This window comes from Telmatherina bonti, assembly GCF_933228915.1.
Source record: "Telmatherina bonti genome assembly, chromosome: 9".
In the NCBI taxonomy this organism is placed as follows: Eukaryota; Metazoa; Chordata; class Actinopteri; order Atheriniformes; family Telmatherinidae; genus Telmatherina; species Telmatherina bonti.
The window spans coordinates 20,154,633-20,173,421 of NC_136627.1; the positions used below are offsets into that span (position 1 = coordinate 20,154,633).

Consider the following 18,789-nt stretch of genomic DNA (forward strand, 5'->3'; position numbering starts at 1 on the left):
TATATGTATAAACATCAGGACATATCTGCACATAAACATACACACACAAACACACAAGTAATCTAAGATAACCATAATGACAAATAATATCAGTCTTAATGAAAGTGTCGTGTTAAACTGTGTGAGAGAAAACAAGTCTCAATTCCAGTGGTTAAAGCTGCAATTTGTAGCAATGTCAGAACCAATCAATAAAGAAGTTCATCACTAAGCAGCTCATAATTTGCTGTGTTTAACTTGATTATCCATCTATCTTGCAAACTAAAAGCAGGAGGTCTGTCACTATAACAGAAATGTTTTTTTGTGCGTCTACTTTAAACTTGACTTGACTTTAAACAGTTAAAATAGTCTCGGGTCTAACCAGAAAACGCCACGATGTTTGACAAAGAGGACCCATTGTTAGGAAGCCAGTAGCATGGTGGCTTTGACCCATGATCTCCCCTGCTGCTCAGTCACCTCGAACAGAAAGGCGAGGTGCGCCACTCATTCTTGTGTTTCCGCTTTTGTGGTTCCTTCCTTCCTTCACAGCTTCATCCAGGAGGATTTCTCAGCTCAGCTGCAGCATGACATCAAGAAGCCCGAAAAAGCTCTCCAACACTTTTAGCTCATCCTCGCCTCCAAAGCCACAGCAGAATGGAATAATGTCCATGTTTTTGTTATGCACTGACCATTACTTCTTTATTATTGCTATTTTTAGCCATTCTAAGCAAAACAGAAAATGATTTATCATTCGACGTCAGCGTGACTTGCTATCTGCCTGTGTCACACACTAGCACAGAGGTTGGAGTAATTACTGTTTTACAAAGTTTAGGAAAAGTCACAACACTCTTTTGCCATGTCTTTGATGTGTTTTTTTTTTCTTTTTTTATTATCATATCCTGTCATGCTGGTTTGGTGCTGTTACATAAAATGACGAAAGCAATATGGGTGTTGGTGTCTGTTGGCATCTTTCTTGTGTTTACTGAGATATTTTGAGAGGTGCTAATGTCCTGTTATATCCTGTTCTTCATCCTCTTCAGTCGCCTCTCATTTTGTTTCTCTTCATTTGTATGTCTTTTTTCCTGTCTTCATCTGCCCCTTCAAACCACACGTCCATCTGACTGCAGCCTCCTAACCAAAGCACATGGCAGACACAGGCGTGAAGCGAGCCGGCCATGAAAAAAGAAGCATTCCAACAATAAAATGCAATTACAGGATTGGCAGCTCAGACAGGCCAGCGATGGCACGATGAGCACGTGGAAGACGAGTAAACTGGTTCAGGGATGAGAAACATCATTATAGCAAGCAGACAGAAACCTCTAAACTCTATGGTTATGTAATATGTCTGCTGAGAGCTGTTGTAAGGCAGGCTTCTCGATGCAGTTTATATACTCAACTTAACCATCAGTGTATAACATTGTCACAAAAACATCTGTCAGTGGGTGCGATTCACTGGCCAGAAAGGACCAGTCAGTAAAAAGGTCTTCCATTTCACGTGTTACATACACAAGTATGCCACATAGTTCTGACATAACCTGGAATTGATCTGTTTAGAAAGCGATAGTAAAGCTAAACCTCAACTTGAACCGAGGTTTGCGTTGGAATCAAAGTTGGTTCCACAACACAGATGTTGTGCTGCTCATATCATGCTTACTCCACTTCTTGTCTTCTCTTGCCTAATGTGGGTTGCTCATATGGCCTTAAATATTGCAGTGACCCCAAAAGGATACCCTGTGACCTCTGAGAGATGTAACTGACTGAGAAGAGACAACAGCATTTGCATCTCTGCTAATTACAAGAAACTGATAACAAAGGCGATTAGTAGTTCTGGTTTAGGATCCTTTCATCCATTCATCCATTTCTATGTACACTTATGCCAAATAGGGTCACAGGGGGGCACAGCCTGTTTTGCTTTTTGGCCAAATGTGAAGCAGCCTGGATCAAAATGATCACCTCCAAGTATGAGGCAATGGTTTTTTGTCAGGAAAAAGTAGATTGTTGAATTCAGGCAGAGAGGAATTTTTGCATCAGTTGTGCCAAGGGTCTTGTTTAGGAATAGTAATACAAGTTTATTTATGTATCACAATTCAACAACAACAACAAGGTGATTCAAAGTGCTAGTAGAAGAACAGAACAGAAAACTGATGACATGACTGGGGCAGCATGCATGTTGATATGGACATGCAGTCTTTCTCGGTGAAGAAAACGGTGAACCATAACTTGTGGATTTGTCTGTCAGTTTACTTTCCAACCTTTATCTATAGTCATGAGCTGTAGGTAGTGACTGAAATAATGCGACCGTGTGTATGACTGGCAAAAACAAGCTTCCTCCAAAAGGGTAATTGGGTTCACCCATTGGAATTGAGTAAGTTGCTGGTTCAGCCTAGATGCACACATAAAAAGGAGCCAGATGAGGTGGTTTGGACAGTCTGGTCTTCCCATCTGGATGTTTCCCTGGTCATGTGTTTCAGATATGTGCCACCGGAACGAAGCCTTGGAGTATACCTGCTTGTTGCAGAGACTACTGTAATTTCCAGGCTAAAGGGCACACCTGGATATAAGCTGCACCTTCACCGAGCGTGCAGCAGCTCTATTTCTTTCTTCAACAGCCACATCGATTGCCTTTAACTTGAAGGCTGCATCATAAGCATTTCTTTGCATGTTCTCCATGAGAAGAGTGTGTGGATGAAGTGCAAAAGGACTCTTTAGCCAGTAAATTCCATAAACTAGCATCATCATCGTTTAAGCTGCAGGATTCAAATAGTGAAAAAAGTAGCAACTTATGGGCCTGAAATTATGGAACAGGCTTTGAGTCCCTCAGGAAGATTTAAATCAGGTGATTGCAATCTCACCCCCCCCCCCCCCCCCCAAAAAAAAAAACTTTTGCTCTTGTAACTCAGTTACATTTATGTTATGACATTGTTGAACTTGGTGCACTGCTCTATGTTGAAAGTAAGAGTGGCACCGAGTGATGGGAAGAAAAAGCACGTTGGGTATTTGAAGAAACACAAAGCGTTGCATGGACACAGGGACAGTCACGTGCTTGTAGCGCCAACGGAAGGCTCACATGTGGCAGTCCCCATTGTAGTGGGTTTGTGGGGAAAACCTCAGACATAGTGGATTTAAATGTAAATTCATCACATTCACAGTGTTGGCTTTGGTTGCCTGGCTATGAATTGCTGACTTCTGAAGGCAGCGGTCAGGCAGTTGGACATGCTTTCACATATATATTTTTATTTTGAGTATAATCTCACTGCATGTGCTGCTACAGCACACACCTTCAGGTCTTTCCTCTGGATTATCAGCAACTGGACCGACACACTGTATTAGATTTATAAATGAAAAACAGAACTTTAAGTAGAGACTTTTGTGCTGAAGGATTTTTCCAGTGGATTTATTTCAGACTTAAACACTCTGCTGCTGTGTAAAAAAAAATATCAGCAAACATACATTAATCACACAATAAATGACTTGACATCACTCTGCTGCTGTTGCTGTACAGTTATTCCAGAGACTGCACATCTGGAGGTCAAGTAAGGTTCTTTGTGGAAAGTCAGCATTCCTCAACCCCTGCAGCTCCAGTCCAATTTGTTATTTGACACTTTCCAAAAACAGCAATATTTAATTGCAGGTCCCATTTTTGTTCCGCTCTCTCTATCATTGTCGTTTTTATTGATCATTTTTTTTCTTTTTTCAGCCAATTGTGTGCATGAGGGTGCATATTAGCAAATGTAGACATATGTGCACGTGTCTGACTTGTAATTAGCCTCTGGCTCTGGTCTGAATGGCATTTTAACAAATACTTCCATATATATCACACTATCAGCCTGAAATTTTAGCAATGTCATTTCTTGCCAGTTTCTCTTCTTTCCTTCTCTCTTTCTTTCTGTCTTTTCCTCTTCTTGGACCAGATTTGGCTGTACCCTTCAACCCTGTGCCCTTTTTTTTTGTTAGTGGTTTTTCTGAGCTCTCTTTATCTTTTTCTTCCCCCCTGAAATTATGCCTCTGTAGCCTGTTATTGAGAACATTGGAATGAGGACTAAAATCATAAAGTCATTACTTTTTTTTTTTTTTTTTTAATTGTTTTGGTTGTTTAAGCCCCAGCCTGGTGTCGGATGGAGATGATGGCATCCCAGATGTTTAAGTGTTCTTTGCACATCAGCTTTCAATATGTAAAGATACCCTTGCTAAGCATTCACTACACATGTATAAATACAATAAATGCAGAGTATGGACATTTATATATTTATCTTAGTGTTGTCATCACACAGCGCCAGAATAGATGTGTTGAAATTAAGAGGTGTTGACTTAATTGCCAACTAATGTTAAAAAGCTTGAGTTTTCTGTCTTCTCCGAGGTGAAGAGCAGCATTAAGCAGTCCAAACCATACACATACATTTGGTTTTAGTTGTGACCGAAGGGGCATGTCTAGAGGCATCAGGGGTGTGTCTGTGGTCAGAGTGACAGTATAAGACAGTGGCAGGTACTCTGATTTTTCCATTCAGCTACACAGACTTGTGTGTAACTGAGTTTTGCTACATTTTTCTCCAACTTTTTCTTTAGTTGGATCCAAGTGTTGAACCTTTATCATAGTGTGTTTTATCATCTTTATCATCTGTGTTTTCACATTTTCTACTTCTTTGGTTTTTCATTTAGGCTTTTTATTCTCCAAGGACAACATTAAATCAAGTGTTTGTGTTGTTCTTAGAGAATTGCAAGAAAGTTAGAGAATAGTTGAGTCTGCTACTGATTCAGCATTTTTAGCAGTCAAGCATCCTTGTTGTGTTGCCACAGCAACTGTGTCAGTCAACTGCAAGTCTGGGGTAAGTATGCTCCTCAGCCTTTATCCTTTCTGATCATCTTGTATCCTTCTGTTAATAGTTTACATTTTTTGTTATCTTTTTCTGAACATATTTTATCCAGTTGCCTATTGTGGGTTTTTTTTTTTAATATATATATATATATATATATCAATCTATTTTTGGGGAAAAAAAAATTTGTAGATTCTGTTATGTCAGCTACAACAATAACATTTGATGTTTTCATAATCACAAGGACAAGTTATGAAACATGAATCTGTTATTAATGTTTTTTCCTGATTTTAAAGTTAAAACTTCCACTGTATAGCAGCATCTCTGCTCATATTATTTACATTGATAGGTTTTATAGTGGTGTAATTGTTGTCATATTTAAGAGTGCGGAAAAGTTTCCTGCTCCATACATTGCTTTTTAATCTAGTCATTTACTAATTTAAGCAATTCACAAGGCACTAAATAACATAAAAATAGCTGCTTGGTAATTGTGATAGCCTGTCAATTTTATAGGCTAATTCCCATTCAGTCTTGGAAGTCCTCTCTGTTTTTTTTTTTGTTTGCTTCTGGATACGATCCAAAGATCTGTTCTAAAGTCACTTGAAGTCTTTCCAATCTGAATGTTAAGACACAAAAAGTCTCAAGATTAGCTGCAATACTTACTGCTCTTCTAAATATTAAAGGTGAAATCGTAACTTATATATTATCTCGACAAGTTTCATTAAGCAGTTAAAACTTAATATCGATGAAAATTATTTAAATGCAGCCAAAACACAAGTTTAATAGTTAATAATTGACCTCAGGTAGAAAAATCAGTAAAGGTTGGTGGTACACATCTTCAACAATTCTCTGCATGTGCCGATGAATGCGTGAGTAAGTGCACTGTGTTGTGCAGTAAATTTATAAGGTTTTGTCAAATATGTTTCAAATCTAAACACCTAACTTTGAAAGTAATAACAGTAGTTTGTAATACACAAATGAAAACACATATTGGTTGTAATTACTTTAATCCATAGAGTAAGGTTTGTTTATCAGACTCCCTGTAATACCAGGAAACACTCATTCCAGGGACAGCTGTTGTTGCGTGTTGGGAAAGTCAGCATGTGTCGGCAAATGAATGTGCTGTAGAATGAATCACTGCAAAAAAATATGTGTGTGTGTAAGCAGTACAAATATAGCCAGAGAAAATCCTTGCCTTATTTACCACTGTGCATAAAATGGCCCTGATTCATGTTAAATGTTATTTACAGCTCGTACGACTGCTGCTTACCTCCCCATAACTGGTGTCACTACACTCTTGATAAGTCGGAAAAGATGACTCGGGTGTTTTTTTCCATGTGATCTTCTGTGGTTTTGGAGTTCTGTGTGTGTTTGGCTGTGAACTGAGTTGTAATGTGTCGCTGACATTTTTCATATCTAATGTGAATACTATGTTGTCTAAAGATGCTGATGAGGGGGACACCTGATTTCTTTTTCTTTCTTTTTTTTTTTTTTTTGACTCAGAGTATATAATTGTGCATTTTTTCCCCCACCAACCCTTTTGCTTAAAATCTTTCTCATAGATCATATGCACATAGAAGAATACATTGAAGAAGATGAGGAACCACCTTTGCTGCTCAGCTCTTGTCCTTCTTGCGGTAATAATCATCATTTTTTATGTATAAATGCAGAGGTTGTTGCACTTCTACTTACTTTTGTGTGTGTGTGTGGGTGTCTTCCAGGTTTTTGGCTGTGGTGGGAATGCGGTAGTGCAGTGTCGGTGGGGGGAAGGGTGTGTGTGTCCTCAGTGTCCTGCAGGCCAGGAGCCATCCAAGGTGAGACCAAAAAAAGTCAAATAAAGGATTAATGATAATGACTAACTTTGTTTTTTTTAATATATACTTTTATTTACTAAAGCTATTACAGCCTCCCCTTGTGTTGCATATCCATTGTGTCAGTGCATATACACAAGATTAACATTACAGTCACAAACAGGCCAGATTTGAGGATTCACAATCATAACTACTGAAATTTCCACTGAAATGGAACACATCTGGAGTAGATATTGATTTGCAGGCAAAACTTGTGACGCTTATTTGTAGTCATCTTTGGAAATAAATGATCATTGATTACTGTGATCACTGTCGTCATTGTGGAACAGTCTATGAAACTGATCAAGTGAAAGCATAAAAATAACTTACTAACTATGTATGTAGTATCCACACTCATAACACCAAAGCAGGGCTATAGTCTAGTCCTTTGTCAGCACAGTGTCTAAGAGTTTACAAGTGTTTCCATGTCTTCAGGCTTGTGAGCAGATCCAGAGTTCAGCAGATGAAGTGCGATGTCAGTTGTGCCCACCTGGCAGCTTTTCAGACACACTGGACTCTGAACTCTGCCATCCACATACTTCCTGCACGATCCTCGGCAGAAAAGTTGCTACTTCTGGCACTGCTACCTCAGACGTCATCTGTGGAGACTGTCTGCCTGGGTGAGGTCCACTGGTCTTGCTCTTTGGCGATCTGCTTTATCATATTCTTTGTTAGTGGACCTACAACTCAAACAAGCTGAAGGCCTTACATTAAACAGGCTTCACTCCCACATTACAGCTCCTAAACTAATGCCTCATATTAAGCTGTGTTATTTTCTCTCTGTAGAAAACAAGAAAACACATGCCCACACACTCACACACAAGTCAGTGCAGTATGTCACTCACCACAATGAGCAGGCAACATCAGGAGCAAGACTCTGTTGGCCATAACATGCCACAGGCTAAAACCACTGATTCATTCTTTCATAGTCTGTCACGTTTCTCATTCAATCCATCTCTTTAATTATGCTCATTTCTATTCTTTCCTCATCCGTTTGCAGGTTTCACTTCACTGCCACAGGGCAAGTTTCCATCGTCAGTCCATGTGTGAAAAGTAAGCATGCTTTGGATTCTCATCGTCTGCTTGGTGTATATGAAACCATGTTTCCGTCACCTTTTACCCAACTAATCTTCTTTTTTTCTCTTTGCAGATTCACATATCAGAGCAGTTCGCACGGTGGGGAAAGGTCCATCCAGTGGGGCAGGAGGGCCAGCCAACAGCACAGTGGTACGCAGCACAGAGGAAAAAACAGCAGAGTACGCTGTGTTTGCTCTGGTGCCCATCTTCTGTGTGATGGGCCTGTTGGGTATCCTCATCTGCAACATCCTGAAGAAGAAGGGATACAGTTGCACTGCCGAGAAGGAGGGGGGAGACGAAGAGGCTGTAACACCCCAGAAAGAAGGTAATAAAATGATAGAGAAATTAGGAAATGAATGTAGAGAGTGGTAGAGAGAGAGAGAGAGAGAGAGAGAGAGAGAGTGTGAGTGTTCATTGAAATGTCTTCCATAAAAGTGCTAAACAAGCCCACAAACATGCATTGAATGTGGTCAAGTGCTATAAAGAGTCAAAGCAAAGCTAAAGCAAGCTCAAAGGGCTGTGCTTTTATATGCAGCCGCAGTCCCTGCTGATGTGTGATGTTACTGCATGCAAGTCCACGAAAAGTCTTTTTATTTCAGCAGTTTTGAACTTTGACCTTGCGGGAGCCATTACATGTCATGCATGCTGTGTGTTATTTTTGTAAGTTTCCTGTTTGAAGAGGAGTAAAAAAGCATTCCCATCAACTCATGTTCACTCTGATGTCATTTCTTCTTTCTGGGTAAGCACAGAAAGAAGAAAAAAAAAAAGACAGAGCTGAATCGAAAGACAACTTGATGTCAGTCAATAGAGAAGTTTAGATAGTTTAGATTTGAAAAAAAAAGGAGACACCCAGGATATCAGGCTATAAAACAAATACAGAATTACCAAAACTAATTACGGTTGCTTGTACTCTTTCTAAAAGTGCAGACTTGCATAATCCAGGAGAAGCCCTCATAGACCGTGTGTATCGTAACACTTTTCACCCTTTGACCCAAATGAAAGCAGTGTGAACTTTTAAAACAACTCACATTGCAGTCATAACATCTGGTTGTTCTTGTTGGCTGAGCACACACATCTTTCCTCCTCCCCCTCTGTAAAACCAACACTGCTGTGCTGCACGCAATACGGCAAAATACACCCATCTGTCCATTATGCCACTATTGTACTGGGCGCTTAACCTGTCTGGTTTTCAAGTTTCTGTAACACATAAAACGACCAAATCACATGACATGAGCTGATATTCACCAGTGGAAGTTTTACACATCTATGCTATGAGACGCAAATGAAATGAGGGTTTTTTATGTAAGATGCTGTGAGGAGTCACATATAAATATGTGCCAGCGACGGCTTATCTTATCATCTTATCAACAAAATGTGATGTAACTATATATGTACATCATGTAGGAAGTAGACATTGCCTGACGGAGGCTGCATGACATAAGTAAAAATGAGTAAATGTCACTTAAAATAATTTATTTTACTGTACCGTAACACAAGAAGTCTGTTCAGGCCTCAGTCCACACTAAGCTTCTTAACCAGGTATTACACTCTGCTGCTTCACACTCTATCCAGACAGTCTGAACATATCATCATCACTTCCCCGCGGCAGTCAGGCAACATACGTGGCTCACAGTTACTGTCGTTTAGTGCTCAAGCATAAACAGATTTATAGGCTAAGCCGGCTTTTCCTGCACTCACCTGATGGTAGAAAGCTCATGGGAAAGCTGTGTCGTCAAGCTTTTCCTGTAATGCAAAGCATCAGAACGTCAGAAGAAAGCTGCAGGTTTAATAGATCAGAAGCCCACAACACATGCAACAGTTGACAGTTTTTTTTGCTCTGTTTTGTTGCCAAACTGCTTCAGTAATGTTGAGGTTTGGGCTCTTCAGGGGTGGATCATCACTCCATATGACTTGTTGCCACTCATCTTCATTTCAGTTCTTTTGTAATTGAGTATGCCTAATGCTTTTCTTCCTGTTTCACCTGTCCATGAAGACTGTTTCTGATAACGCTGCAGTGAACAGTAGATGGATCAAATACAGGGTCAGATGTATCTCTCAGGTCCTGTGTCAGGTCTTAAATATATATTTTTTTATAGTTTATAATTTTTTAAAAATAACTTTTTATATAATTTTCAAATACAAGGCATCCATTCAAGGTAGATGACCTTTCTTCCTTTGTCCTCCACTTGTCCAATTTGGTTACTTCTCATGTGTTATAAACAAATGGCACACCATGCAGAAAATATGCCAGGTTTTCAGCTAAAATCCCTTTCAGAATCTCCCCGTTTGGTATCAAAATGCTAGTTTATACTTTTAAAACATGTCTGGCATTTGCTTTTAATGCTATTTAGAAATAAGAACAAATCATGTGTCCCCTGCTGGCAACTGGAGTGCTTAAAAACACTTTGCTAAGTTATCTGTGATGTGTAGATGTGTGTAGATGCAACACTGATTCATCCTTTGAGTTTGTAACCATCTTTATTCTCAGATGATATTCAGTGTTAAGTGGCTTAAGCAAAAAGGGACATTGTTTTGAAATTCATTCGGAAAAACAACTGGACTGACTGTCGGTGAAAAAGATGAACAACTTCGGAAAGCCTTGAGCAGTACTACTTGTAAAACTATAGAAAAGCTAATTATAAGTCATTTCTTTATTAGCTAATCAAATAATACAGTTCCTCACGTTTACATTTTTAATGGTCCAGTATTTTTCTGTCCACCATATGCTCCATTTCTTCCAGACACTAAACTGGAGTCACAAAAGCAACCTTAAAACTACCTGCGTGAGCGCTGTCTTTCATGGAAACATCAGGGGATGTAGATGTGAGGCATCTCTGCCTTCCTTTGGCCACCACATTTTTAAAAAACTTTGCAGTGAAACTGAAGTTTTTTTTTTACCTAAAAGGGAACGCCCTAGATGTCCATCCCCCTCATAGCTCATTTATTCCCTCCTTGTAATCTCCATTGATCCAGTTTCGTGGCCACGAAATACTCTGCTGCCTTCTTATCTGAACATGACACTGTTTCGCCATCTCTCCTTTCCCAGCAAGATCAATAATTCAGGTTTTCAGCATATTGTTTATGTCTGCTGTTTCATTCTTCTGTTTCTGACTCTCTCTGGATTGTTTTCTGTACAAAACATAAAAGCCATTTAATTGGGAAGCTGGATACCAAGTCTCAGCGAGAGTTTAACAGAGAAAAAGTTGTCAGTGATTTGAAGCGAGAGTAAGCCGGATGAAGGATGAGAGAAGGAAGCAGATGCAGGGTGTCGGCTGAAGAAGCAGAATTGGAAAGGGAAGGAGGTAAATAGCATGTAGCATAAGAAATGACAATAAAGGAGAGATTAGCTGGTAAGAATAGACCTGCAGTCACTTCTGTTTCTACTTTTTTTGCCCACTCTCCTTGTTATGTAACAGTGGTGCATGTTTGTAGTCCTTTGTTATATCTGTCTGTAGTCCTCATGATGCTAAGGTCAGAGAAGCTTCTTGCTCCAGCACTTTTCTCGTCATCTCCACTCAGGGGGAACACTCCTGGGAATACATTACAGCAAGCCAAGCTTTGCTCAGCAGGGCTGAAGTCAGACTGCAGCAGTGGCTCTGACAATCCACAGTTGCACACAGACAATTTTCATCCTCGGAGAGTGCAATCACAGTAAAGCGACATCAAGTTTGATTTAGAGTTACAGAAATGGCAAATACGGGGTTCTGAGCTGAAGCAACGACTGCTGCACAGGCATGATGTCGCAGCTGCAGCCTCCACATCCAGGCTCAGCACGGCTGCATTTACAGTAAATTAAGGCCACTGCATGAAATGATTGCACAGACTCTGACTTTTAGATGTCAAGCAGAGATAGGGGAAACTCTAGCTATTGGGTGTCTTTATGTGTCTGGCACTTTGTTGAAAGAATAAACAGAAAAAAATGAGTTCCACTTTGTGAAACTGATGCTGTTATCTTTACATAGCAACAGCCTCTGTGGAGACAGCACTATTGTTATGTCCTAACAACGGCCTAATGCTGCTGATGCAACAGAGACTGGATACACACACACAGCTACACTTGCAACTTTACACTCACATTTGGCTCTGTTGCACAGAGAAACACAGTGTCACCTGGTATTAGGGGGTCTGGTACATCACACCACACTGAACGACACACACATACGCATTGAGCTCTGTGTGCTTCAGCAGTACTGAATGGAGCATAATTGCTGAGTGAGTCTGTTCTGGCCTCTCCACGCCCTCATCTGTCTCTTCTCAGCTGCCTCACTGTGCTGTGCTATTATGGGATGGTGAGGGGTTGCCATAGAGGCATATCTATTCTTTGCTGTTCATTCATCCACGTCCATCTTTATCAGTCCATTGACATGGGGCACACAATGTGCCAGCAGCAACATACATCATGTTAACTGTACTGCCGATGTGTCCTCTTGAAACAGAATCATTATACTTGTAATAGAAATAGTATATGGAAATCTCATTATGTTTACATAGTACCTTATTTATTTATTTATTTATAATCCTTAATAACCAGCAGTACTAACATTTAACTACCATTTACTATTTGTCTTTTTTTGTGTACACTTGTGTATATAGTTGAGCAGGGCACAGTCATTCTTTATTTGGATCAATTCGCCTCTAATTTCGACAGACGGGTGTCCATGTAATGCTCAGTGATTACGAATAAAACAAAAAGAGTCAAAGAAAAGCCAGAAACCAGTGTATTACATCTCAAAACTTTTTAAGATTCCAAAGACAGAAGATGTGAATGAACAAAAAAAAAAGGCAGACACACTATGGATGTCTACGCTAGTAAAACTCTGCAGGTTAATCTAATTTACTCCTGTTTTCTTTCCTTTCTGTAGGTAACAGTTGCCCCTATATATCTGACGACCTGAATGAAGACACCATCAGCGTTCTGGTTCGCCTCATAACTGAGAAAAAAGGTGTGTGTTAAGTTCATGTCATCACCTGCAATCTGGTGTGGTCAGGGCCGGTTCATCAGTCGTGGGTGCAGCGGGGGAGATGACAGTATGTCATCACACAACCAAAGACAACGTCTCTGTTGTGGTCTATTCTGTAGCTGTTTAAGTTTTAGGTGTCTTCTGTTAAACTCATGATAAGATAAGGAAAAAATACTGAAATTATGTAAGATTCAGCTTTTCCAACAACATAGTTCTGCAACATTAATACATATTTACAATTCTTTTTAAGATACTTTAAAGGTGGAGAATGTAAGATTTTCAATATTTTCAAAATGAATTAACTAAAAAAATAACTACAATCATAATTATATAGTTTTTTTTTAAAAAACATGTAGGTTCCAGTCTGTCCATATTTGATGTGTTATTAAATTACAAGTTTAATCAATGACAAAGACCCTTCTTAAATGTTTGACTACCAGTAAAAAGAAAAGTGCTTTTTGTCATTTGTCATTAATTAAACTTGTAATTTAATAACACATCAAATATGGACAGACTGGAACCTACATGTTAAAAAAACTATCTAATTATGATTGTAGTTATTTTATTAGTTTATTTATTTAGAAAATATTGAAAATCTTACATACTCCACCTTTAAGACTTTGTGCTCTTTTCTCTGATACTACATTGATTTTAAAAGCTAAAATGTTATTTTAATGACTCGGTGTTATAAGTGAGTCTTGTTTGTGTGTTTCAGAAAATGCTGCTGCGCTGGAGGAGCTGCTGATGGAGTACGAGAGCAAACAGATGAGCAAAGGCTCATCAATCAAGTATGTGACCACAGACACACACTCGTATACACTGACCCACCCACGAATCATCATAGGCTTTCTCTCTATCATGCTGCTTGAGGTCACAGCTAATAAGGAGAGGAAGAGACCATGAAGAGTTAAGAAGCAGACTCTTGCCAAGAGGTTTCAATTAAATGTGTGTGTTTCAGTGTGTGTGTTTTTGAATGGCAGAATAAACAGGCTGGTAGAGCAAGATAAACTTAGCAGCTTTTCTTTTATTCTTTTGCACACACTGCAAAAAAATCCTCTATATTTCACTACATGACAGCAAATTTCAAACATTTTTTCCCTATTTCAACTAAAAAAAAGACAAGTAAACTTAAAATAAAAATTATACTTCAGAGTCCATTGGCTAACATTTCCTGGGTTGATGTTTGATGCCAGGTGGTGAGTCATTTCCACAGGTCAGAAGCGTGCTTCTCGCACCGCACTAGCAGCTGTCTCGTCATGAGGCTTAAACAGCCGGTCTGTTACTAAGCTCACTGGCTGTCACATTGCTTGAAGTCACACAATTTACATGCTCATGTGTAGTTGTGGCTGGAGCTTGGGGTTGTAAGCTGTGGTATTAAAATTGCTCAAGTAGTCGGAATTTAATCTAACAAATGCAAGAACATGCTCATTCATACCGCAGTCTACACCACTCTGTTTAGACTTTTACTTCAAGGTTTATACAGTAAAACTAAATATCAGTTATTTACACAAAACTTCGACTGAATATGCCACAAAGACGACATGAGAAATATTTAAACAACCCTGAAGCTGCGGCATGTATACCACTGTATCGCATCACCTCTTATTAGAGCAACCATCTGCAAGTGCTTGACTTCTGGGGAGGCGAATCACTGTAGTTTTGACAGGTCCGGGATGAAAGGAGGTCATTTTAACGCCTGGATACTTTCATTGAACAGCCAACATGCTTTAATTGTCTTGCAAAAATAAACAAAACCTTCCTTGCATGAGATTTGGCCTGGAAGACAGCATGTCCTGCACCGAAACATATGTGTAATTTGTTCATCTTTAGGGATTAGTGCCCATGCCATGTGCATTAATGCACTGCCATACACCACCTCAGATTATATCTTTTGGATTGCATGCTGATAACAAGCCATGCTGTCCTCCACAGTTTTCTACTTTGCATCAGTCCTAACAAGATGAAAACAAAATTTAAAAAAAGCTAAATATTGCCCCACTTAATCTTTTGGACTAACTATTTAAAAAAAGATGAGCCCCTCAGGATGTTCTTATCATGTTACCAACCTGTTCCTGATTCATGAGATGTTCCATTTTGACTTCCTTATTCTTTGTCTTAGCGTCACACAACAGTTCCAGTCTTTCATTGCCCTGTTCCAATAAACTGTCAAACATGTTAACTGGCATCATATTGAAAATTAGTTCACATTTGTTTCAATTTTCTTTTAGTTTGAGCATTTGATTTTCAGCTCTGCATCCACATTCCTCACAGTGTACCACAGTTTTTGAAACCCACATTGTTTTTTTTCTCTCACTTGCCATCTTTAAACCTTTTGTTCTTCAGTCTTCCGGCCATTACTTTACTTGTCCACTGACCTGGTTCTGATGAAAGTTAATCTCACCATTATAACACGATGGTCACAGAATCCAGTTCATTTCAGTTTTTAAGCTACATACACAATAGTGGGTGGTCTCAGGGCCTGCAGAGCTGTGCTGTTGCTCAGCGGGTCCACAGAAACATGTGTGCTTTAGATTCTAGAACGTTCTGATACACACAAACACACACACAATATATTTACACACAATTCTAGAAACCTTTCAGAGGAGTGTGTGTGGGCAGTGGTTCTACATGGAGTTATATGAGGCCCCCCACGGGTCACCTACCAAATACTATAGCAGAGACGTACAGCAGCATTCATCTGTTTCGCTCTGCCTTTCTCTGTCCTAAAGAACAATGTTGAGATAACAAACTGAAGACCTGAACAGAGACAAACGATCAGAAATGTTCACATTTAAACTCGATAAGAACCGATGTAAAACCTACAGCTGGTGATGCTATTAGGAGTGTTGTCTTCATGTCATTCAACCATAATGTTTCCTGACTGAGAAACACAGGCAACATGATGCATCCTGATGCTTCTTTATTATATAACAAGTGAAAGGTGTGCTGACATGCATTCTCAGTAGTTAACACCTCTTTCTATAAAAACTAGTCAGCTGTAAAGTGTGTGGCTCAACTACATATATGTAATACCTATGGTGGGCCTTTTACACCTCTGCATCCAAGCAAGTGCAGTTATAGTCTACATTACTTTTCAGTTAATACATTAAGCTATGTAAGAACTTATATAATCTTCTGCTTTTCTTTCCCTGTAGGTTCCCGATGCTGTCTCCCTTGTCTACCCTCCGTTCCCTCCCCAAGCTTTGCTCCCACCACTCCCACCTGCACACTATCTCCGGCCTCTCTGGTCTAGCGCCGAAACATGGCTACCGCTGCTCCCGCTGCGCCCAGAAAAAATGGCCCCCAGTTCTCATTCCTCCTCTAGATTCTCTCAAAGATCCCCTGAAGCTCCCTCCAAGCCTCATTCTGCCTTCCTTGGACCCACCAGCTGACCAGCAGAAAAGCCCCCTACTTGGGGGAGTGTGCGTGGACACCCACCGTACACAAGCAGCTGTGCCAAAAACTGTTCAGGACAAAGTGGATGGGAATGAAGTGAAGGAGAAGGAGGGAGAGCACACAGTGTTGTCTGTGGGGAGGTGAGTCAGCAATGCTCTGCAATATAAACATGCATTATGCTGATAATCAAGTTGAAGATTATATTAATCAGCTATACTGTAAAACTGATGTATAGCTCACACAACGCCGGGCAGATTAGTAGTAGTTTATTACTTCTAACTGTTTCACTTCATTTTATATCACTGGGGCTTTATAGCACTTTCAGATCTGCAGTGTCCTTAAGCTCAAAAGAAGCAGAAAATTTAATGACATACTATGCAGGAAGTAAGATTTCTAACAGAGTTTGAACATTTCTGTGTGTGCATGTTTCACTGGTTGCCATAATCACCTGACATCAGTGCTGGTTAAAACCTGATTAAATCTTTTGCTGAATTCACAGATTTCAGGTTGCTCACATTCCCGAGCACAAGCCTAGCACCTTGGAAATCAAGACATCATCTCAGGAGAAGAGGAACTCCCTGTTTGGAGTGAAACACTTCTCTTCATCATCTGGCTTCAGAAGGTAAAATTTAGAACAATTTATTTAATCCATTATTCATCCACTTTACATCATAATTGGTGATGGTAGGTTATGTGTGTAGCCACAGCTGCTCTGTGCCAATATGCACCATCCGACCACCACCAAAACATTCATACTCATTAACAAACCAGCAATGTTTCTTTAGCAACAATTGGAAAATTAAGTTCCTCTGTCTGAACCTGGCCAACTATAAACATGTGTACACTCTGGAGCTGAGTCAGGATTTTTCAGCTACTGTATCATCTGAGTCTGGGTGTTATCACAAATCATCATGTTTGGTTGAAAGAGAACCCTTAAGTGGAAAACTGTGCTTCATATCGGTGAAAATCAGGAATAATGAGATCACAGAGCTGTGAAATGTCATTACTTTGCTATTTAATGATAACAGAGCTGCTCGTTAATTCCCGTTTTCTTATCAGATGAAGAAACAAAGAGATGCTGTACGATGACACTACCTCGCGGAAGACGACTTCATCATTCAACTAAACTGCCTGGAGGGAGGATGTTTCAAAACCACTGACTCTGAGAAAACCCGACCTCCTCCTGCTGGAAGAAGTTGTTTCAGGTTGTGTAATAGGGAACATAACTATATTTATCATGGAAGAACAAAGTGGATTAGTGATGCTTTCCTGTCCTGATCCAACCGATACCATTTTGAAAAGCCTGATGGAGTCATGCAGAGGATGGTTTCCATTAAAGCTTTATGATGGATGTTTTCACTATCACTAGGTACAGATGTAAAATCATGTATGGTTACCAGTCAAAATGCGCCAGTAGTTTTCCCAATATACAGTGTTTAGGGCAACACATTTTGCTGACAAAAAACATAAAACTCTAATTTACAAGAAAGCACCTTAGAAAAGAGGGAAACATGAAGTTATCTGCAACAAAGTGCCACTTAAAATATGGGTGTGAATGTCTTCTTAAGCAACAGACTGAGCTGTGCTGCAGATCCGGCTCATTCTTCCCCTTTGCTCACAAAGAAACTGCAGGGGAGCTAATGTTTTAGATCTTAAAGATGTTGAATGTAGTCTTAAAAGATTCTTATTGCACGCACTGACTTTGGTTAAGTAAGAAAAAGTCTAAACCTGAACTGCATTTTCTCAACTTTTAGGGTGGTTTTTCTTAATCCTGGTCCTCGGTACCCACCGCGCTTTATTTTAGAGGTAACCATACTTTAACATACCTGATTGTAATGAATGGCTTGTTCACAAGCTTGCAAATAACTTGATGAGGAAGTCATTTCTCCGAATCAGGTGTGTTGGAGTAGGAACATTTCTAAGGCACGCAGGGCAGTGGGTCCTGAAGACCTGGAAAACACTGTCTTAGGGTCTTTATGACTGATAAAGATGAACTGGTTTGGAAGGAGTCCAGTAACAAACAAGAAGGTCTCAAACAACAACTGTGAGACAGCTACAATGTAACCCAAGTAGTTTTTAGTTTCCTGCAATGTTTTTGTGTAGCAGTATTTATTGTGGTCAAAAAGGCCATTGCATTCATAATAGTGTGTAACCTGCATACTTTCAAGTTACGGTTACATTAAATGGGCATCAGTCTCTGCCAGATAGACCAACCATAGTTTTAATATATACAGATTTTCTATCTGTAGCAAAAACAAACAGTTTCACCTTTTACTGACTTCCTTATAAGGCACTGCAGCAACAATTACTCATTGTAGACCTTAAGTCAAGCATTTATTTTCCTATGTATCATTTAGCCTTGAAAAGATGGAAAAAAGGCACCCAGGTTTAGATATGATACTATTTGTCTTTAAAACCCTATATAACTTATGTAGTAACACTGTTATTCAGTGGCTTATCATTGGCTGCAGCTATCATTGAGACCATGCGGTAGAAAAATATTACAAATGTTGAGAAAGCTCAGTTTTATAGAACAAATGTAAATACATGTACATATGTAAATATGGGTGGGGACTAGAAAATGACTATTTTGATTTTAGAATTTTAACACTCAGTATGTGTGAGGCGATTTAGTTTATCCCCTGTAAAGGGAAAAGCAACTGCACCACACCAGTGACAGACGTCTGTCATTGCAATTAAGCTGAACTGCTGAATGAA

General features: G+C 39.6%; 1 protein-coding gene across 1 annotated transcript; it reads left to right on the forward strand.

Annotated features, from left to right (window-relative positions):
* Nucleotides 1–6,382: 6,382 nt before the first annotated feature.
* Nucleotides 6,383–16,697, forward strand: relt (RELT TNF receptor; the record flags this gene model as incomplete). Its single annotated transcript, XM_079245884.1, has 9 exons — nt 6,383–6,424; nt 6,509–6,601; nt 7,073–7,257; nt 7,638–7,690; nt 7,788–8,039; nt 12,577–12,657; nt 13,391–13,463; nt 15,831–16,211; nt 16,571–16,697. 9 exons carry the CDS (start codon nt 6,383–6,385, stop codon nt 16,695–16,697), a joined length of 1,287 nt encoding a protein of 428 aa, XP_079102010.1.
* Between the last annotated feature and the right edge of the window lie 2,092 nt (nt 16,698–18,789).